The sequence below is a fragment of the Bidens hawaiensis genome, unplaced genomic scaffold (assembly GCF_021521415.1).
Source record: "Bidens hawaiensis isolate Kalapana, Puna unplaced genomic scaffold, B.hawaiensis_p1.1 tig00007743_1, whole genome shotgun sequence".
Lineage (NCBI taxonomy): Eukaryota > Viridiplantae > Streptophyta > Magnoliopsida > Asterales > Asteraceae > Bidens > Bidens hawaiensis.
In genome coordinates this window covers 1,118,863-1,139,753 of record NW_027491538.1, presented here as the reverse complement: position 1 = coordinate 1,139,753, position 20,891 = coordinate 1,118,863, and the positions used below count along the sequence as shown (strand labels likewise).

At 31.5% G+C, this 20,891-nt stretch overlaps 1 protein-coding gene across 1 annotated transcript; it reads left to right on the top strand.

The window, feature by feature from the left end:
* Positions 1-2,303: 2,303 nt before the first annotated feature.
* On the top strand, positions 2,304-4,605 carry LOC143635996 (F-box/kelch-repeat protein At1g57790-like). Its single transcript, XM_077103694.1, has 3 exons — positions 2,304-2,808; positions 2,875-3,067; positions 3,343-4,605. Exons 1-3 carry the CDS (start codon positions 2,304-2,306, stop codon positions 4,529-4,531), a joined length of 1,887 nt encoding a protein of 628 aa, XP_076959809.1. The 3' UTR covers positions 4,532-4,605.
* Positions 4,606-20,891: the final 16,286 nt, after the last annotated feature.

Below are 20,891 nucleotides of genomic sequence, written 5' to 3'. Positions count from 1 at the left end.
CACACACACACACACACACACATATATATATATATATATATAATGCGTGATTCAACGATCGCCATGCAATAAATATTCAAACATAATGTAAACGAAGTCCAAATATTGGCGTCCTCCTGTTCATTTAGCCGAAGTCAGGGAAATGAGAACCACCTTACGTAAACAACCGAATTCGTAACCTTAGACGGCGCAGGTGCGTCTCGTCGGACCCTCCCACTATGTGTATACATTTGCGTAACTTCTACAATAAAAATAGTAAACACGTTGCACATAATTCACGTATAATCATAAACAATATGCGGGAATAATATTAACATGAACGATAAATGTGAATCCGTTTGTAAACAAGCGCAAACTAACGAGATAAAATTCATGACGTGCTAAACCCCAGAATATTAAAAGCGTTAAATGGGGTAATGAAAAATTCACATGTTAAAGTAAGCAAGCGAAAGAGAACTAAGCGTTTAAGCGAGCTGAACCGGACAAGTTCGGTTCAGCAAGCGATTCTAGAAAATAAATTATAGATTCAAAACAATTGACATAAAATATCAAAGACGGCGATAAGTTTGTTAAAAGTTTGGTTTTTTTAGAGTTTATAACGAAAAATATATTTTTCCCTCTATAATTGGTTTAGTAATGTTTTTGACATAAAAATACCTAAGTTATATAATTTATTAAGAATTTGGGTTGCGATAGTTGTTAATCAATTTTTATGTGTTTGGTCGTTCAAGAAAGTTAAACGACCTTAAAAGTAAGAAAATGGCTTAAGTGAGTGGTTCGTTTTTATAAGAACAAATCCGAAAATTTAAAATGGGTCGAGTTTTCGGGTTTGAAAAATAACGAATGTTATAGTAAACTCGTTGAAGTCGCCTAAGTCTGTTGTGATTCAGGTGAACGGAGGATTTAACAAACTTTCTGGTTTTTTTATTTAATATTTTTTTCCTTATAAGTTTGTAAACTAATTGATACTACATTAAGATAAAAAAATATTACAAGCAACAAATAATACTAGTGTTGTAAAAGATCATCAGAACATCTAGCTCACAAATGCTCGACAAACTCATGACGAAGGTTTTCGTGTACCTCGCGTTTCTTGAAATATATGACGTTTTGGAGTTTTTGTTCATCAATGATTGTCGATTCGGGTCGTGGGACATCACCTTGGTAGTTTTGATAAATAGTCATACCTTGATCCTCAAGAATCGTGTTATGTAGAATTAAACAAGTGTAGACGACACCCATTATTTTCTGCCTTGACCAAATTTGTAGTGGCCTCGCAATCAAATGAAAATTTTTCTTTAGAACTTCAAACATCCTTTCAATATCTTTTCGTGTCGATTCTTACTTTTCATAAAGTACTTCCGTTTGTCTTCAATTGGAAATGCATAAGCTTGAAAAAGTGTCGACCATTCGTTGTAAATGTCGTCAACCTGGTAGTAGCCATGCTTGAATTCTTTCCCATTTTCATAAAACGCTTGAGTAGGTTCAATCCTGTTAATAATCTCATGAATATCGGCGACTGTTCGATAACATTTAGGTCGTTATTTGACCTGACAACACCATAGAACGCATGCCGGCCAGAACCAAAGATCTTGCGAGACCACCACCTCAAGTATAATAATGGGGCCGGGGTGATCACCCGGTGGAACTGACCTCGCCAGGCCGCAGGACACATATCTCATCAACATGCGCACAATCGAGGCTAGCGAGCATTCCAGGAAAAACATAGTTCGGATTAAGAAAAACATATTTTTCACATGCAAACAGTCGAGGTTTACAAAAATAGATTCGGAGTAAATCGATATAACCCTATGTAAAATATCAAATATCGTCTAGTATACATTGAATAATTATAAAAATATAACATTCGGTTACTATTAATATCTTTGTTATGGAAAAACAAATATCATACGATGTGATTTTACTTTTATTAAAAAAATTAATGTAATACAAAAAATAAAAAATTTAATTAACATAAGTCTTAGCAGAAAAAAAATTAAGTCTTAGCAGAAAGGTTGGGACATGAAACCTAACCGAACTAGTTTAGGTTTTCCTGCGGCTGGCTGCCTGCCTGCTTTCGTTCAAGCCTAATTCGAAGCTGTCGATTATTATGTTATAAGCTGTCGTCACACAAATAATGGTATTGTTTTACTCTTATCTGAAAATTAACATGTGTTGTTTAAAGTTCTTTTCTATATATCATGGTTTGTGGTGCTATTATTTGAACATCTTAGATGAAGTCTGCAAGACGCCAATGGTTTATTGCTCAGAATATGGAATCCAATCACCAAATTTTTTATACCATGGACAACCGGCAGGATCATTATCGGTGTCGGATCAATGAGTTGCATGGGAGACGAATCCGGGCGTGTTTTCATGGCTGGGTGATTCTCTCCAACCATCCGGACAGCGTTCTATGGTCTCTTTGGAACCCACTCGCATCTAAGTTGATACATCTCCCACCTTTGAGTATTTATGAAAGAAAACACTCACACGAATGTTGTTTGTCAGCTCCTCCAAATGACCATGGTTCGGTTTTCCTGTTGACAAACACCAAAATTCCTAACATTGTTTACTGTCGGCTAGACCGCAAAAGAAAGAGATTAAAGTGGACTGAAATGTCGTATGCTAAACAGCTCAGGAGCAAAAGCAGTCGTGAAGATTGTTTTCTACAATGTCCCACTTGTTGCAATGGTAAAGTATACGCCATGACCCTCGGGCCTTATTTTAGGTTTGTAATAGAGGTTGACATTGTGGTTAAAGAAAATGAAGTTTTGATAAGTCTATTGCCATTTGTGAAAGTCCCTCGTACTTCTTACAATCGTTGTCCTCCCGTAATTAATAGTTTTTGCAAGTTTCATTTTTTTTTGAAAGGATCATCCACGGACTTGTTTTACGTTGGAGTTGGTTTTAATGATGGAAATAGGATTGGTTATATGTATTTGTTTAAACTGGATATTACTAGTATGATGTGGGAGGAAATGGTAGACCTCAAAGATGCTACATTTTTCATAGAACTTGCTAGTGATTACTCGGCATGCTATTATGGTTCTTCTGTTGACTCACAGTTACAGGGTTACGTACATATTCTTGGTGACTCGGGCAAAGTAGTATACTCATTCCATGCCCAAGATGGAACCATGTGCATATAATCTATATCTTGTCCGGTCCGCATGGGCAATGCTTGAATTGAGGTATTGTATATAACTATTAAGCTAGTGTACATATATATATATATATATATATATATATATATATATATATATATATATATATATATATATATATATATATATATATATTTAGATGTCAAATGCTTTATTACCATCATATTTTGTGTAGGTTAAAAGTTGATCATGTTGAACTTAAGCTAGAAAAGGAGGACAAGGATACTCAAATTGTCACGAGACCGATTAAGGGTGATAACATTGATTTTGATAACACAAGAAGTGAATCACAACTGCTCAATATTCCGATTCACATTTTGGAAACGATAATGGAGCTATGTATTGGTATCGAGTACATGATGTTTCGTGCAACATGCAAACGTTGTTATTTAGCAGCACCTCTCATTCAGTGGAGCAGCAAAACAACACAAAAGAGATTGCAGATGTACTCGCTAGTTTCACCATGGTTGATGGTGTTCGACAATTATCGAGGCCTTATCACTTTTATAGATCCAGTATGTGGTGAAGTGTATTTTATGAAAACACCACAAGAACTTAAGGATAATTACCAGATATATTGTTCTAGGTATGGTTGGTTGTTGATATATAAAATTGAGGATGAACCCCAATTGGCATTTTTTAACCCATTTACAAGTAATATCCGCAAGCTTCCAGAGATACCTTATTTAGAAAGCATTTGTTTCTCGGCACCACCGACTTCCCCTGATTGTATGGTTGTTGGATTTACAACGCGTGGGCATTGGCATGTGTTCATCCACTTTGTATCTCATGATTCAACGTGGCGTAGATTTCTTTTGAATTTTGGAGATGATGATCCATATTCTTATCATTTTCCAACATTTTATGGCCAAGATGTGTATGCCTTGTGTAACTATAAAGGAGTCCATGTTTTTAAAGATATGTCTGATGTTGGCCGCTCTTTGGAGGTTGTTGTTGACAAAGCCCCAAGAAGTTGTTGTAGATCCCCGACACAATACTTTCTTTCGGTATGTGATCAACATCTTTTACTAGTTATCGTAGGTAAGTTTGGAGAATCGGTTGAGGTGTCCAAACTAAAGTCTACACAAGAATGGGAGAAACTGGATGGGTTAGGAAAACACATGATTTATATTTCCAGTACATCATGCATTTGCCTTGAGGCCAAAACACCAGAGATGGAGAACAAGATCTTCTTTCCAAGATTACTACATGATGAGGGCACGAAGATAGTGTTCTATTCTCTTGAAACATGCAGGTACCACACATTTGATGACAAAAATATTGAAGAAAATTTTAGTGTTGATTTATTCCGAACTACACATTCTTGTTACCCTCATACATGGATTGAACCAAGTTGGTCCTAAGATGTATGGCTTCTGTTAGCAAATTTTAAGTTATTTATGCCGGTTATGACTCGATCTCATTTTTAACTACGGTATATTCGTGTATTTACTGAAGGAGGTCGACTAAAAAAGGATTACAATTCATTTAGATATAGGCAAACTGGATTCTAATAATCCCACTTTTTTGCAGTTATCTGATAATTATCTCACCTCAGAAAATAGTTGTCAACGGTCTCGCTTTTCACAGTATGTTGTTCTTGAGTTTATTTAAGGATGAAAAAAATAGAGAAATAGAAAGAAAGGAAATAATTATTGTAATTCAAAGGTTTTCTTTTTCTTTTGTGTGTGTGTGTGTTAAGAAAGGAAATAAGATAAAGTTGTGTGTGTTTCTAGTTTCATTAAAGGTTTAAAGGTAGGGAAAAAACAGATGAAAGGAAAACTAGAGAAATAAAGAATAAATTGGAATGAAATATTTTGAATTTTGAAAGGAAATGAGAAGAAAGGAAATAGAAAAGGGAAAAGAAAAGAAACAAAAAAAAATCATTTCTTTCTGTTTTGTCTTATGTAAGTGAACTTAGAACAAAGCGTAATTGTTTAATCGGACTTTCGTTAAAAACAATCTTAACTTTGATAAAAAAAAATTCAAATTTCGTACTGATGTTTTAGGGCTTTGATCAGAATAAGGATATGAGTTTTTTTATTTAAAGCTTACCTCGAAACGGTGCTTCAAACAACGAAACAGTGCTTCAATTCGGGTGTTTAAACTTTCAATCAACAAAAATCAAGCCGTTTGGAGCACCGTTTCGAGAGAAGCTTTACATCAATCGATTCGTATTCAGCTTTCGATGAAAACCCCAATAACATCAGTTTGAAATCCGGATAAAAAAGTTAAGGGAGTTAAAAATTTTTATTGAAGGTATGATAAAAATAATTAGTGTAAAAGGCGGGACAAGTGTCAACTATTTTCGGAGATGAGATTATTATTATTTAACTACAAAAAAAAACAACTTTTTATCAAGTCGTATGTTATTTAATATTATATTTATTAAAAAACAATACAATTTTTTAAAAAATGGAAAGGTAATCTATCTGTAAAGATTGTTAAAAAACACACACTAAAAAGCTAACACATTTTTAGAGAAAAATGTTTTTTCTTTTTCAAGAAAGAAAAAAAAATGTTGTTTACACATTTCTTTTTTGGGTTATTTTAAGGAATTAAAAAATGTTTTATAACATACGAACAAGTAAAAGAATTCTTCAATATATATATATATATATATATATATATATATATATATATATATATATATATATATAAGTTATAAAAATAGTAATGATAATAAAAGATAACAAAATGACAAAGAAAAAAGAAAGATTTCACTATATTAATGTAAAATTTAAGGTATGGGGTATGTTTAGTAAAAATTAAGGAAATGAGGTACGTTTATCAACACCCTTTAACACTACTCTACTATTTACAAAATGTCTCAGTGTTGATTAGGACGTCACATGTCATGAAACGCTCTTATATAGAGTGTTATTACTACACATAGTATTATAAGCAATACCAGGCCCGGCCCAAGGGGAGGGCAGGGAGGGCTCAAGCCCCAGGCCCACTCTCCCTAAGGGCCCATTGGTTTATAAAAGACTTTTATATATGTGTACTTTTTTGGACCAGGCCCATTACTCCCCTCATTTTTACAATTACAAATAACAATAATGTTATAATACTAGCCATAATTTTAACAAGATTATTGCAGTATTATTTAAACAAAGAAACAAGAGAATAAAAAAATTGTGAGAATGTGAATTTACTTCAAGATAATACCAAAACAACTATTTAGAAGCACTATTTATGGGACAAACTTATATAATTGGTTTGACAAATGGTGTCATACAAAAATCGTCGGTGATTCATTACATTCCCCCTTGGATGACACATTTTTAAAACTTCGGGGTCTTGAAGTACTGCCTCATTAAAAACCTTGCTAAAGAAAAAAACTCAATGGGAAAAAGCTTTAGCTAAGGGAAAAAGAGTACAGTATATAGCTCCCCCTCAAGTTGGAGGTCGTTACATTGTCCATACATGACACATGCCAATATCATGAACATGTTTCCTGAATGTTGATGTGGGAAGTGCTTTTGTGAAAAGATTAGCTGAGTTGTTGCTAGATTGGACATATCTCATCTCAACCTGATTGTCTTTAATAAGGTCCCGAGTATACTCAACGTATTTGGTGGTATATGCTTTGTTTTGTCACTTATTATATACCCTTCCTTCATTTGCGAGACACAAGCTGCATTATCTTCATAGATAGGAGTTGGAATTCGATCTTTCTTTAGTCCACAAGAAATCAATATGTGTCATGACATAGATCTTAACAATACGCATTCTCTTGTGGCTTCATGCAATGCAATGACTTCAGTATGATTTGAAGATGTTGCAACGAGTGTTTGTTTCTGAGAACGCCATGAAATCGCAGCTCCTCCATTCTTAAATATGTATCCAGTTTGAGATTTTGCTTTATGGGGATCAGATAAATAACATGCATCTGCATAACCAAGTAACCCTTCTTTTGAATCATTAGGATAAAATAAACCTAAATCAACAATTTCTTTTAGGTACCGAAAAATATGTTTAATGTCATTCCAATATCTTTTAGTAGGGGATAAACTAAATCTTGCCAATAAATTAACTGCAAAAGAAATGTCAGGTCTTGTACAGTTAGTAAGATACATAAGTGCTCCAATTGCACTGAGGTATGGTATTTCGGGACCAATAATCTCTTCATTATCTTCGCAAGGACGAAATGGATCATTGTCAACATTGAGTGATCTAACAACCATCGGTGTGCTCAAAGGATTTGCTTTGTCCATATTTAAACGTTTTAAGAGTTTCTCAGTATAAGTTGACTAATGCATAAGTATCCCATTATGCATATGCTCAATTTGTAAACCAAGACAGTATTTGGTTTTTCCAAGGTCTTTCATTTCAAATTGTTTCTTTAAAAGAGCAATTGCTTCATTAATTTCTTTTTGTGTCCCAATTAAATTTAGATCATCAACATACACAACTATGATAACATATCCTGATGTTGTCTTCTTAATGAAGACGCATGGACATATAAGATTATTTGTGTATTCTTTGCTTATCAAATAATCACTCAAACGTTTGTACCACATCCTTCCAGATTGTTTCAGTCTATACAAGGATCTTTGTAACTTGATGGAATACATTTCCTTAGGCTTTGAGCTTAATGCTTCGGGGAGTTTAAATCCTTCAGGAATTTCCATATAGATGTCACTGTCTAGTGATCCATACAAGTAAGCTGTGACAACATCCATAAGACGCATCTCTAAATTTTTAGAGACTGCTAAGCTGATTAAATATCTAAACGTAATAGCATCCATAACAGGAGAATACGTTTCTTCATAGTCAATTCCTGGCCTCTGAGAAAAACCTTGAGCTACAAGTCTTGCTTTATATCTTGTAACTTCATTTTTCTCATGATTTCTCACAAAAACTCATTTATATCCTACAGGATTTATTGACTTTGGTGTAATGAAAATAGGTTCAAAAACCTTTTGATTGTTTAGTGAATTTAATTCAGCTTGCATGGCATATTTCTATTTGCTCCAATCTTGTCGATTTTTACAATCATCTACAGATTTTGGTTCAGGGTCATCATTTTCTTCCATGATATCACTTGCCACAACATATGAAAATATGTCATCAATATTTCTCATTTCATCTCGATCCCACATTACATGTGATTGACCATAGTTGATTGAAAATTCTTTAGGAATCATTTATTACTTCCTGATGGAATGTTATATCATTTATTCTTTCCTGAGGGAATGTTTTTTTAATCACTCCTTCCTTTGGGACAATATCCTTTTCAGTGCCCTTTCTTTTTCGAGGATTTTTATCCTTTGAACCAATTGGCCTTCCACGTTTTAAACGTTTTTGGGATTCATAAGGTGCATTATTATGGTTTTGCTTGCTTGGAATCTCAACTCGAGCTTGAGCATTAACAGCTGGTATATGAGATTTAGTGACTTTTTTGTTTATATCAGTAATGCATCAGGTAATTGATTGGCAATTTCTTGTAGATGTATTATTTTTTGAACCTCTGTCTCACTTTGTTTTGATCTTGGGTCTAGGTGTAATAATGATGGCACACACCATGATATATCTCTTTCTTGCTTTTTCATTTCTCCCCCTAATGCCGGGAATATTGTCTCGTTAAAATGGCAATCAGCAAAACGTGTTGTAAATACATCACCTGTTAAAGGTTCAAGGTATCTAATGATGGAAGACGTTTCATATTCAACATATATTCCCAACCTTCTTTGGGGACCAATTTTTGTGAGTTGTGGTGGTGCAATAGAAACATACAAAGCATACCCAAAAATTCTAAGGTGAGACATGTTTGGCTCATTTCCAGAAGCAAGTTGTGTGGGAGAGTATTTATGATTTGCACTTGGTCTCACACGAATTAATGATCCAGCATGCATAATTGCATGACCCCAAATAGAAACAGAGAGTTTTGTCCTCATTATTAATTATCTAGCTATTAGTTGTAGGCGTTTGATCAACGACTCGGCTAAACCATTTTGTGTGTGTACATGAGCAACAGGGTGTTCAACAACAATCCCCACAAACATGCAATAATCATCAAAAGCATGCGATGTAAATTCTCTTGCATTATCAAGTCTTACTCTTTTAATGGTATAATCAGGAAAATGTGCACGTAATTTGATAATTTGAGCAAGAAATTTTGCAAAAGCGACATTACGAGTCGATAATAAAGAGACATTAGACCATCTGTTGGATGCGTCTATTAAGACCATGAAGTGTCTAAGTGGTCCACATGGTGGATGAATTGGTCCACATATGTCACCTTGAATTCTTTCAAGAAACATTGGTGTTTCTTCATAAACTTTTAATGGCGAAGGCCTTGTAATTAATTTGCCAAGAGAACAAGATGTACATTGAGGCATTTTATCTATTTTTTGGATCTTTTGATCTTTCAGTGGATGCCTATGTGTATTTTCAATGATCCTTTTCATCATTGTGGATCCTGGATGGCCTAATCTGTCATGCCTGTTTATGATACCAGAATCACAACAATTTTCTTTGACTGCCATATGTGCTTGAGGCACATTTATATATGTATAATGTAAACCATAATGGAGCATTGGCAGTTTTTTCAATATCTGATCTTTGCTTATGATATGCAAATATTTTTCATTACTAACAGTCCTTGACTGAGTATCATATTCATTATGATATATGTTTTTGAAACTCAACAAATTTCTTGTTGATTTTGGGGAAAATAAAGCATTCTCTATTTTGAGCTTTGTACCATTTGGCAATGCTAAATTAGCTTTTCCCACTCCTTCTATCAAGTTTGTAAGACCTGATATGTATTGATGATTCCTTTTGTTGGTTTCAATTTCTAAAAATATTCTTTAGATCTAAGTATAGTATGCGTGGATCCATTATCCGATATACATATATCTTCTTCATTTGTTTGATCTTGTGCTCAAGTGATTTTAATTTTAAATCTTGAAAATATTAAGAAAAATAATAAGTGTATAACGAAGACATTATGATATTTTAATAAAAAATTTATTTAATTGAAAAACAAACAGTATATGGAGGAAAAAACATAATTAAAGATAATGAGAAACACACTTAATTATTGCATATAATTATTGCCGTCAAACAACATTTGTTTCAGAGTTCCACATCAAAGTCCGCAATGCTCAGCTCAGCATTAAGATCATCAAAGTTATCAACATTGTTCACTTCTTTCTCTTTTCCTTTGAGAGAGGCTTGGTATAGTTCACACAGATGTGGAGCTGTGCGACAAGCCTTTGACCAGTGGTTTGTACTTCCACATCTAAAACAGGAAGTGCCATTGTTTTCGGACCTACCAGCTTCATTCCATTTATTATGTTGGTTGGAACTGTTATTTTGTGGAACATGGTAATTATTGGCTCTCTGGCTACGACCACGACCACGACTGTAAGAATGGTTACGACCATTAAAATGCTTTTTGTTAAAATGACCACGGCCACGTCCACGGCCTCGTCCATGACCTTGTTCCCATTTATGGCCAGAATTTTTATGAGAATTTTTATGAGAAACATTTTCTTATGGTATTGCTAATGAACCTGTGGGACGAGATTGATGATTTTTCATCAATAATTCATTATTTTTCTCTGCTACAAGCAGTAATGCATTTAGCTCAGAGTATCTTCAAAAATTCTGCAATCGATAACGTGTTTGCAAGTTTATATTTGATGCATGAAATGTGGAGTAATTTTCTCTGACTTTTCTTCCTATGTTTTAGGATACCCACAAAATTCTAGCATTGAGTGTAGGGAATTCAAGTTTTGAGATATTTGACATTTTGTTGCTAAAACATAATATAGCAAATAATAAGATAAATATTAGAATCCGTATATATCAATCAACAATGAGATACAATACATTGGTAGATCTATAAGCATATAAAAGAAAAGGAAAATGCCGAAATCTTCAGGTGAGAGATTAAAAAGTAAAATTAGAAGTAGTATACGCATTATAGTGACCAACACCAAAACCGGGTGAATCATTTTGAAAACTTTATCTTGGATGAACTTAAGAAGAAGAATGTTTGTTGTATATGAAATGGAGTTGATAATTGGTTATTTATAGTAAAAATTTATAACCGTTTTACAATGGCTATATTACCGTTTTATAACGGTAATATTACCGTTTGTATGTGTGTGTGTGTATATATATATAATATTAATTATTTTAAAGTAAGATAATAAATAAGATATTAAATAAAGTTTATTTCATAAAATATATATTTAGTATACACAATAATAAGGATGTTAGGTGTGTGTATTGAAATTCCGCTCAAGTGATGACATGGCTAGCGGCACCGGCGGCAAACACCGCCCCGGTGTTGCTGGTGCCACCCAACGGCAGTTTTGTTGTGGAATTTTCGCCGACGAGAACACCGCTCAACTATACCCGTTTTTCAATAAAAAAAATTCCAGTTTTAATATATTCCACAATCTGTTTACTTATCAAACTTCAAATACAAAAAATCTAAGCTTGAATTTGGAGAAATTACAGAAGAAGAAGAAGAAGAGGATGAGAAGATGAGGAAGTTGCAGGGAATATGGGTCAGTGGAAGTTGAGAAGAAAGTGTGCGTGATGTTCTTTAATTTAATAATTTAATTGTAATTTTTTTTACGTTTCATAATTATTTAAGTAGGTTAACTAATTTTTAGTTAATAGCTTGTTTTTGTTAACTTTTTTTAATAAAACTAAATACACAGGTTTGTATAATTTTTTTTATGAACATCTCGGTATAAATTTTAATAAAAACGAATTTGTTTTAGATAACAAATATTTTTATTAGACCCATAAACAAGTTTAACATATGCTTGGACCGGTAAATTTGTTGAATATATTTATGTTTTTGATTATCCAACAACGATGGATACTCGAAGTTTAATACTTTTTTTAATTATTAACTAATGTTTTTAACTAATTTGAGTTGGTAATTTTTGTGTAGCATTAAATTATAATGAGTATAATATTATTTTTATTTAAGTAATTTTTGTTTTAAATTAAGTAATTTTTTCCTCATTTTATGTTTAAATTAAGTATTTATATTTTTTGTTATTTTTTGAATGAATGCAACTTTATTTTTATTTAAGTTTTAATTTAGTTGTATTAAATTAATCCTAGTTATATTAAATGAAATTAATTATATAAATATTATTATTTTATATAAAAATGAAGAAAATTGGTGAATTGGTGACCATTTCTATGATTTTGTGAAAGATGATAGAGTTGAGTGAAGTATGATGTGGCGCTGACATGACATTACAAAGTAATAAGTAAATTGGCATCCACACCTCATAGTCTAAAAATATAATTGTTAGTATAAATAAATCTAACTTCTAAATGAAATATTAGTGTGGATATATAAAAAAAAGTTAGTTGCGATGAAAGTAAAAATTAGATGCATAATGAAAAGTTATAATGGTTATCAAAAATTTTATAACAATGTTTATACATATTATTGTCATTACTTAGAATATGTATATGCATATATATTTTTCTAATGTACATAATAAAAGAAGTGTTTATGATGCTTATGTGGATACCTTTGTGCCTATTACATTTCTTGATTAGGATATAAGAGGCTCGGCTGATAACGTGTTATAATATTAGTCATAATTTTAACAAGATTATTGAAGTAATATTTGAACAAAGAAACAAGAGAATAAAGAAAAGGTGAGAATGTGAACTTACTGGATGCAAATTACTCGTTATAAATACATGGTATTTATAATACCAAAACAACTATTTAAAAGCACCATTTAAGGGACAAATTTATATAATTGGTTTGACAAATGGTGTCATGCAAAAATCGTCGATGATTCATAACAAATAATAAATAATAACAACTGCATCAATCAAATGCCGCTCCCTCCTAAAGGCCCACACGTTTTTGTTCTAATGTTTTAGACTTTTTAGTTTTCTTTATTTTATGTTAATTAATTACTTCTATTAATTAATATAACATCGGTTAATCCATAGACTTTTTTTGTCAATTTTTTTAATATATATATATATATATGTTTAAGTTCAAGAAAGAAATCAAATTATTGCAAGAAATAAAAGAAATGGTTTCAACCAATAAGAAATTTTTTTTCCTTTTTGCTTTAAATTAAATTAAAGGGAATGATGGTAAATGTTGAATTATGTTATTTTGGTAAGTATTAATTTGTTTGGAAGTTTCAACTAAATCATTTATATATATATTTAGCTTTTATTTAAACTAAAAAATGTTACAACAAAATAAATAAATTGTTCAAATGTTCAAATGATCAGATCACGAATTCCATCTCATACACATTTTCATATTTAACTTGTTTAGAAAGTTTTAAATTGTACTTTTTTTTCTTTGTAATATCTTTATATTCATGATATTCTAAGTTACTAATCATTCTATAATTCACAATTTTCATGTTATTATCGTGAGATAAATAAGTGCGATCACCATAAACACTAAACCAAAAAATAACTCTACACAATACTTAACGTACTGTGTAGGGGCTGACACGTATATGTACTGGTTACACAATAATGTTGGTTTTGTGTAGGCTTCTAATATTAGTGTAGGATCTGGCAACTTAGTGTAGGTTTAATCTATTCATGTATGATTATTGTAGTATTAATATTAAGTAAAGAAGTTCGATCACCATAAACACTAAACCAAAAAAATAACCCTACACAATACTTATCGTACTGTGTAGGGCCGACACATATACAAGGTTCACACAGTATTATTGGTTCTGTGTAGGCTTCCAGCATTAATGTAGGATCTGACAACTTAGTGTAGGCTTATTCCAATTGTGTATGATTATTGTAGTATAAAAGTTTAGTAAACTTTGTATAGTTATCGCATAACTAATATATGGTATGTGTAGGGTTAAAATACTTGTGTGGCTTAAACTTTGTGTAGGATTACACCTAGTCGTGTAGCCATTTATTTCTTTATGTAACACATGTGTAATAATTTTTTATGGAATGTGTGTGATGTAAATGTGAATTATGACATAGGTGATGATTTAGGAATGTTATTAAAAGATGCCTATTTTAGTTTAATTGTAAAATACCAAAATAACCTTTTTCTCTTAAATCCAATAAATGAAGCATCTCAATATTACAAGTTTACTATCTTTTATGCTAACCATAGATCAAATACAATCAAGGGTTGTAATTAATTTCTCGCACTTAATATATATATATATATATATATATATATATATATATAGGCAAAACATTTAACGGATTGATGATGATTACTATTTAGAACGATGTTTTAGAGATCAAGAATCATTAAAAAAAATGCTTGAGGAGCATTGGATTCGTTTAAGTTTTTTTGTTTGATCATTTTGCTAAAAAAATCGTTTATTATTACTATTATTATTATTATTATTATTATTATTATTATTATTATTATTATTATTATCACATTTGTCTAAAATATATAAGAGTTTTTGACTTTGCATTTTAAGGCCTTTTGTTTTTCATGTCCCGGGCCCCGAGCTTTTTTGTATTTTCGGAGACGGCCCTGAGCAATACATATAAAGTTAAATGAGGTGTTTGGGAAATAGTTTGGTATTGTCTATTTGTCATATGTCCAAACAACTTTGTAGAGGTTTTTTATTTTCAGTTTAGTTGATTTTTTGAACTTTTTGAAATGAGAAACCTCTTAGTTGGTGGTTGCATGGAAGGAAAAACTTGATACAAACAAAAACATAATTATTTCAATAAAACTGAATCCACACAATACAATTATAGTTTTAATGTTTATAGTTTCTTTTTGATCATAGTGCGTAACCGCATCTGCAAATTCGTTTCACACATTTTTCAATAAACTCTGGTTCGCAGTCGCTATTACAATCGGTATTTTTGGTACATCGCCTATATAATTTGGGACAAAAGTTTCGTGCTTCGCCGCATTTTCAACATCGATGGCTTCTTCTTTAGTCGATTTCCCCATATATGCTTCTAATACTGCAATCACAAGAAAAATGCACATTATCACATTTTTTATATGTTATGAATACAAATGACCGACATAATACATCTTAATGTCACACGGAAAAGTGAACGAGAATAACCGCAAACATTGAACAATAATGTGGCAAGAAAAATAACTTTAAACAAAACACTTGACATATCTATGGTTGTTTGGTTGAGATGGTTTGTGTTGTTTTTCTCAAGCTACTCGCTAAAAGGTATTTATAACGATGTAAGATTTTTTTATATAAAAAATTGATTTTTATTTAGTGATAATTTAATGCTACTTTGCTTATGTAATGTGATGTTCACATTTAATTCTAAATAGATAATTTTATTCACAAGTATTAAATTATTTTTATGACATCGTAAAGTATTTGAAAATGATATGTTAATAATTTTTGATTTTAAAAGATTTACATTTGATGCATATAGTGCAACATTTGATTGATCATTCATTTTAAATAATAATAACTTTTAAAGAGTAAAATTTTTTTGCAACCATTAATAATTATTACACATTATTTAATGCACATATAATTCACTATATGAATTACATATAATAATGCATATTTAACAACAATAATAATAATAATAATAATAATAATAATAATAATAAAATATATTGAATTTTAATAATCACAACTAAAAGCTATTTGTTGATAATAATCTCAATCGAGTTTTTCTTCACTGGTTGTTCTAAATTTAAAAACATTGGCTCTTAGCGGTTCCCCATTAATAAACCTTACATGCGTTAACTTTTTTCTGAATTTCAAATAAATTATTAGGGCTTTTGATCAGAATGATGATACAAGTCGATTGATGTAAAAATTAGCTCGAAATGATGCTACAAACGCCTTACTTTTTGTTAATTGGAAGTTTAAACACTTGATTTAAAGCACTAATTAAGTCGTTTGGAGCATCGTTTCGAGTTAAGTTTTACATCAATCGACTCGTATTCTCTTTCCGATCAAAAGACCTAAAATATCAGTTTGAAATTTAGAAATAAAAAGTTACCGACATTAAGTCTTTTTTTTAACGTGAAACCAATAAGAGTCATTTTTTTTTAAATTTGGCACTAGTGGCGATAAACACTGTTATGATTATTATCAGAAAATGTCCTTTAGTTAGGATTATTAAACCCGATATCCCTAATAATAATAAAACCCTAATATAATCAGTATTTAGAGAAAGCCGGGTTGGATTTAGCTTTTACAAACCGGCCTCGAAGCATGGGCCATGCAGTAGTTTCATTACTAAACTTATAATGAAATATATTTTTTTAATTGACTTGATACCATTAAGAATAAAATTTTAAAGGGTAAAATTGTCTTCTACAACCATTAACAACTATCATACATTATTTAATGCACATATAATTCACTTAAGTACATATATTTATGCATGTTTAATAATAATAATAATAATAATAATAATAATATAATTGGTGTTTAGAGCAAGTCGAGTTAGATTTAACTTTTACAAACCTATTGTGAAGCGTGGGCCACCCACTGGTTTTATTACTAAACTTATTATGAAATATATTTTTATTAATTGATTTGATAAATAAATCCTTGTGATTTACGTTCACCATAATAAACTTACGAAAGGAATTTCGACTAAAGTATACTGGTTTCCTTGTGCGATGTCATGAGAATGTAGTTTTGGTCGATAGCTGTTCAATTCGGTTTAGTACACTACGGTACCTGAATGGTGTGACACTTAGTAAAATAACCGAAAGACAAAAAAAATGAAAGAAATATGGTTGTAACATGTCCAAAAGAATATTAACATTTAATTCACTACATTCTGTTAAAAAATATAGTTCACTACATTTAGTACATATAAATAATAGTGCACATTTATTATTAATAATAATAATAACAATAATAATAATATAGTTAGTGTTTAGAACAAGCCGGGTTAGATTTCACTTTTACAAACCCGCCGTAAAGCGTGGGTCACCCACTAGTTTTATTACTAAACTTATTATGATATATATTTTTATGTATTGACTTGATACATGATTCCTTGTGATTTTACATTGACCATAATAAACTTATGTAGGGAATTTCGACTTAACTAGATGGGTTTCCTCGTACAATGCCGGGGCAGTTTAGTTTTGGTCGATAACGCTTTGATTTAGTTTGGTTTGGTACACTATGGTACCGATATGGTACTACACTTGGTAAGACTTAACCGAAAGACCAAAAAAAGGGATAGAAATATTGTTGAAACATGTCCTAGTGTATATTGGCATGTGTTTACACTGATCAAAAACCATAAAAACGAACGTTTTGATATCCTAAAAAGATATCGACACGTGTTTTACATCACTCGAATATTACAAAATGAATACTGGTACAAACATCGTTATCGGATTGATTCATCACAAAATTTATACCAGAACGTTGAGAAAAAAAATAACTAAACTCACATGAAATTAACATAACCTTTTGCAAAACCACGACACTAAACCATTTGCAAACCACGTATGTCGCTAATGAGACAGAAGCAACAAATAAGAACATGGCTACATCCTATAAGAGCATCTTGAACAACAAATAACTTGTAGCCATATCGAATAATCGTTGTCGGTAATATAAGTAAATGATGTAAATGCTATCTTAAGACATCATCAGTAACTGTAATAATGTTTCCAAGTTTGGTTAAAACAACTACAAACGCCTACTGCACCTATGTTTCTATTTTTTGCATCTATAGAATTTACAGAACCGACCGACACATCAGAACGGGTAAAAATACTAGTGTTTGTTGAAACCTCATTAGTATTCTTTATTTAAAAACTGTGTTCTCATTGTTGGTAAATATTCTTCTTCGTAATGGATTTTTAAATTGATTTTCTTCCAAGTGGTTTTCAACTTGAGTCTCTTTAATTATAAGCTTTGAATTTTGTAATACCCACTAGCATTCTTTATATTCTCTCTCTCTCCCCCCCCTCCCTCTCACACACTAGCTTTTAGGCCTCGTGTTACGCATGTTACTTGAAGTTTTTATTATTATTAAAAATTATGTAAAGTTGTTATACTTAAATACTAAACTTGTGTTAATAATATTATGTTTTTTAATGAGCTTATAAAGACTTATTCTAGCAAACATAGTATACCGGGGTATTGTATGTATCATTGAGATATTCTTATTGTATCTTTCCTCAACCCACCAAATCACCTGCAAACTTGGTTTAACCTAGGATATGTCAAGTGTTTGCTCTAACAAAAACTTTGCTCGACTAAGTGCAGCTTTCTCGAAGCTTGACACTTAACCTTACTCAAATAAGATACCTTGCTTGAATAAGTTAGTACCTTGCTCGAAGTGTCTGGTTTGCTCGAGTTTCATAGCATATCTTAAAGATAACCTTACTCGAATACGATACCTTTTTTGAATAAGTACATTGCTCGAAGTGCATGGTTTGCTTGAGTTCATATTTATGAGAAGATTGAGAAGATATCTTCTAACTTCATTGTTTAAGTTATATATTTTTTAAGTTTGTTAAGAAGTGTTTTCATGTTTTGGGCTTTTATATATTTGGGCTTAGGACTTTTTTGGATAGTTTTTTCTTTTGTGTTACTGGGCTTTTATACTCTTGTTTGAATGTGAATATGAGGTAAGTTATTAATTTGGACTCGGTGTATATGTATTTCAACATATAGGGTGCATATGTTTATTAATCGTATACGGGCGTATATGTATCATTTTACATACACTCTTACACATCCATATATCTCATGTTATTTAAAATATACTCAGAAGATTGTAGTGGAGTTACTGTAGACGTGTTTACCGAGGTTGGCCGACAAAAGGGTTGTTGCAGTAATAAAATCGTTGTGTTATTATCATATATCTGTAAACATTATATTCACTTGGTCACATATTATCCATCAGGTTCTTTCAAAATCAGATAATTTGGGTGTAACTGAGTGATCTTCAAATCTAGGTATATATATTTGACTAGTTTGATTTCAATATGATGCTGAACAAATATGGATTATAGGTTTTCACTAAAAATTATTTATGTTGGTTATAGATAATTGGCTTTTTCAATGATCAGATAAATAATGTCTTGAAAAATCAAATAATCTATCAAAGATTTCAATATATGTTGTTGCTGGATATTGGTAATTACAGTCAATTTTTTGGAAAGTCAAAATTGATTGATAAGGTTGTTTTTCATAGTATATTACTAGTACGAAATAAGAAGTCAAATTGTTTCAAAGAGTATAAGTAAAAAAATCAAATTCTTATTGAATGTTTTGATGGTTGTAAGATGGAAGAGGATGAAGATGGAAATATGGATATAAAAGGATTTTCAAGGAAATGACGAAAAGGATAATCACATGACTATGTATTGTATATAATCTCCCGATGATTGTATATTCGTGTCTATAATGCAATCTGCCATATTATATTGCATATAATCGGATGCTATGATGGTGATTTTTCAACGTTTAATTCATCATCTCAATATTAGCTTTGATCAAGGTCAACAGACTGAATCTTCAGATGGTTGGGGTGTTGTCAAGCCTACATGGGTAATTTGATAGATCCAAAATTTGGAGATTATCAGACCAAAGTTTTTGAGATGATTTAGGAACTATAAAAGTTCTAAAGGGTGTTTGGGTGAAAGAATGATCATTTGGAAGCTCCCATTGTTTTATATCATTCAAGTCATCCACATGAAGAAATTACAGCTTAGAGTCATGTTTAATAATACCCAAAGCTAGACCTTTAGGGTTTCTCAGGATCATACTATTAGTATTCTTTTCATACTATCTGTATTCGGTCTATCCATTGTTCTCTTCATGCTGATGCATTCTTTCATATTGGCATAAGGATTCACAAACTTCTTTGTTTTATCAAAATAAAGATTGGACAATCTTATTTCACTTAATCTCTTTTGTCTCTTCTTTCTCACAACCTCAGAATATTCCAACTTCCTCTTCTTGTTTAAAAAAGGAAAGCCAGATCTTGCTTGATCTTTCAAATATCTTGATAAGTCATTCCTTTGTGAACCAACAAACCTGTTTCTCTATTGACAGTCATATAAATGTAGGTTTGCCATCTCAGTTAGCTGCTCCTTTTTGAAGTTTCTAAAATCATCTCTAAAATAATGGTCATCAAGGCACCACTGCTCATTATCAACTTTAAGGTCTTTGTTCTGGAATCAAGATATAATTTCTTTGGTAAGTCCACATTTGTAGCTAGACATTGTTTCTCTTTGATGCGTTGCCCTTGTTGTTGGAATAGGTACTTTGGAAGTAGAGGTCCTTGAAGTGAAATGACTTGTTGGTTGAGTTTTTCTGACATGCCCATTTGATTCAAATATCTTTACAAGCTCATGTTTGCTTTTCATCATCAATGATAAGTAATCTTCACCTTCTTTAGACAGGATTTGAATCATGTCAATTGTTTCTCTATCAAGCTGTTCTTGTGAAGATTGTGGAGGTCATGTTGCACATGTCTTTCAGGAATAAATTGGAGAGGAATTGATTGTGATTTTTCAAGTACTTCATTGAAAAACTTTTATTCCCTTTCATACACTTCCTTTAGTTGAGATTTGCCCATATTATCAAATACACCCCTAGGCATTCCCTTTTTCATCATTATTTCTCTCAAAATATTCAACTTTTCTTCAGAATCCCAAGGTTCTTCACATTTATTTTGTTTTGTGGGATCTTATGAATGAGGTTTTACCACAATATTAGCTTGAGGGATAGAGGAAGAAGTTGTTTTAATTTCATCAATTTTCTTTTG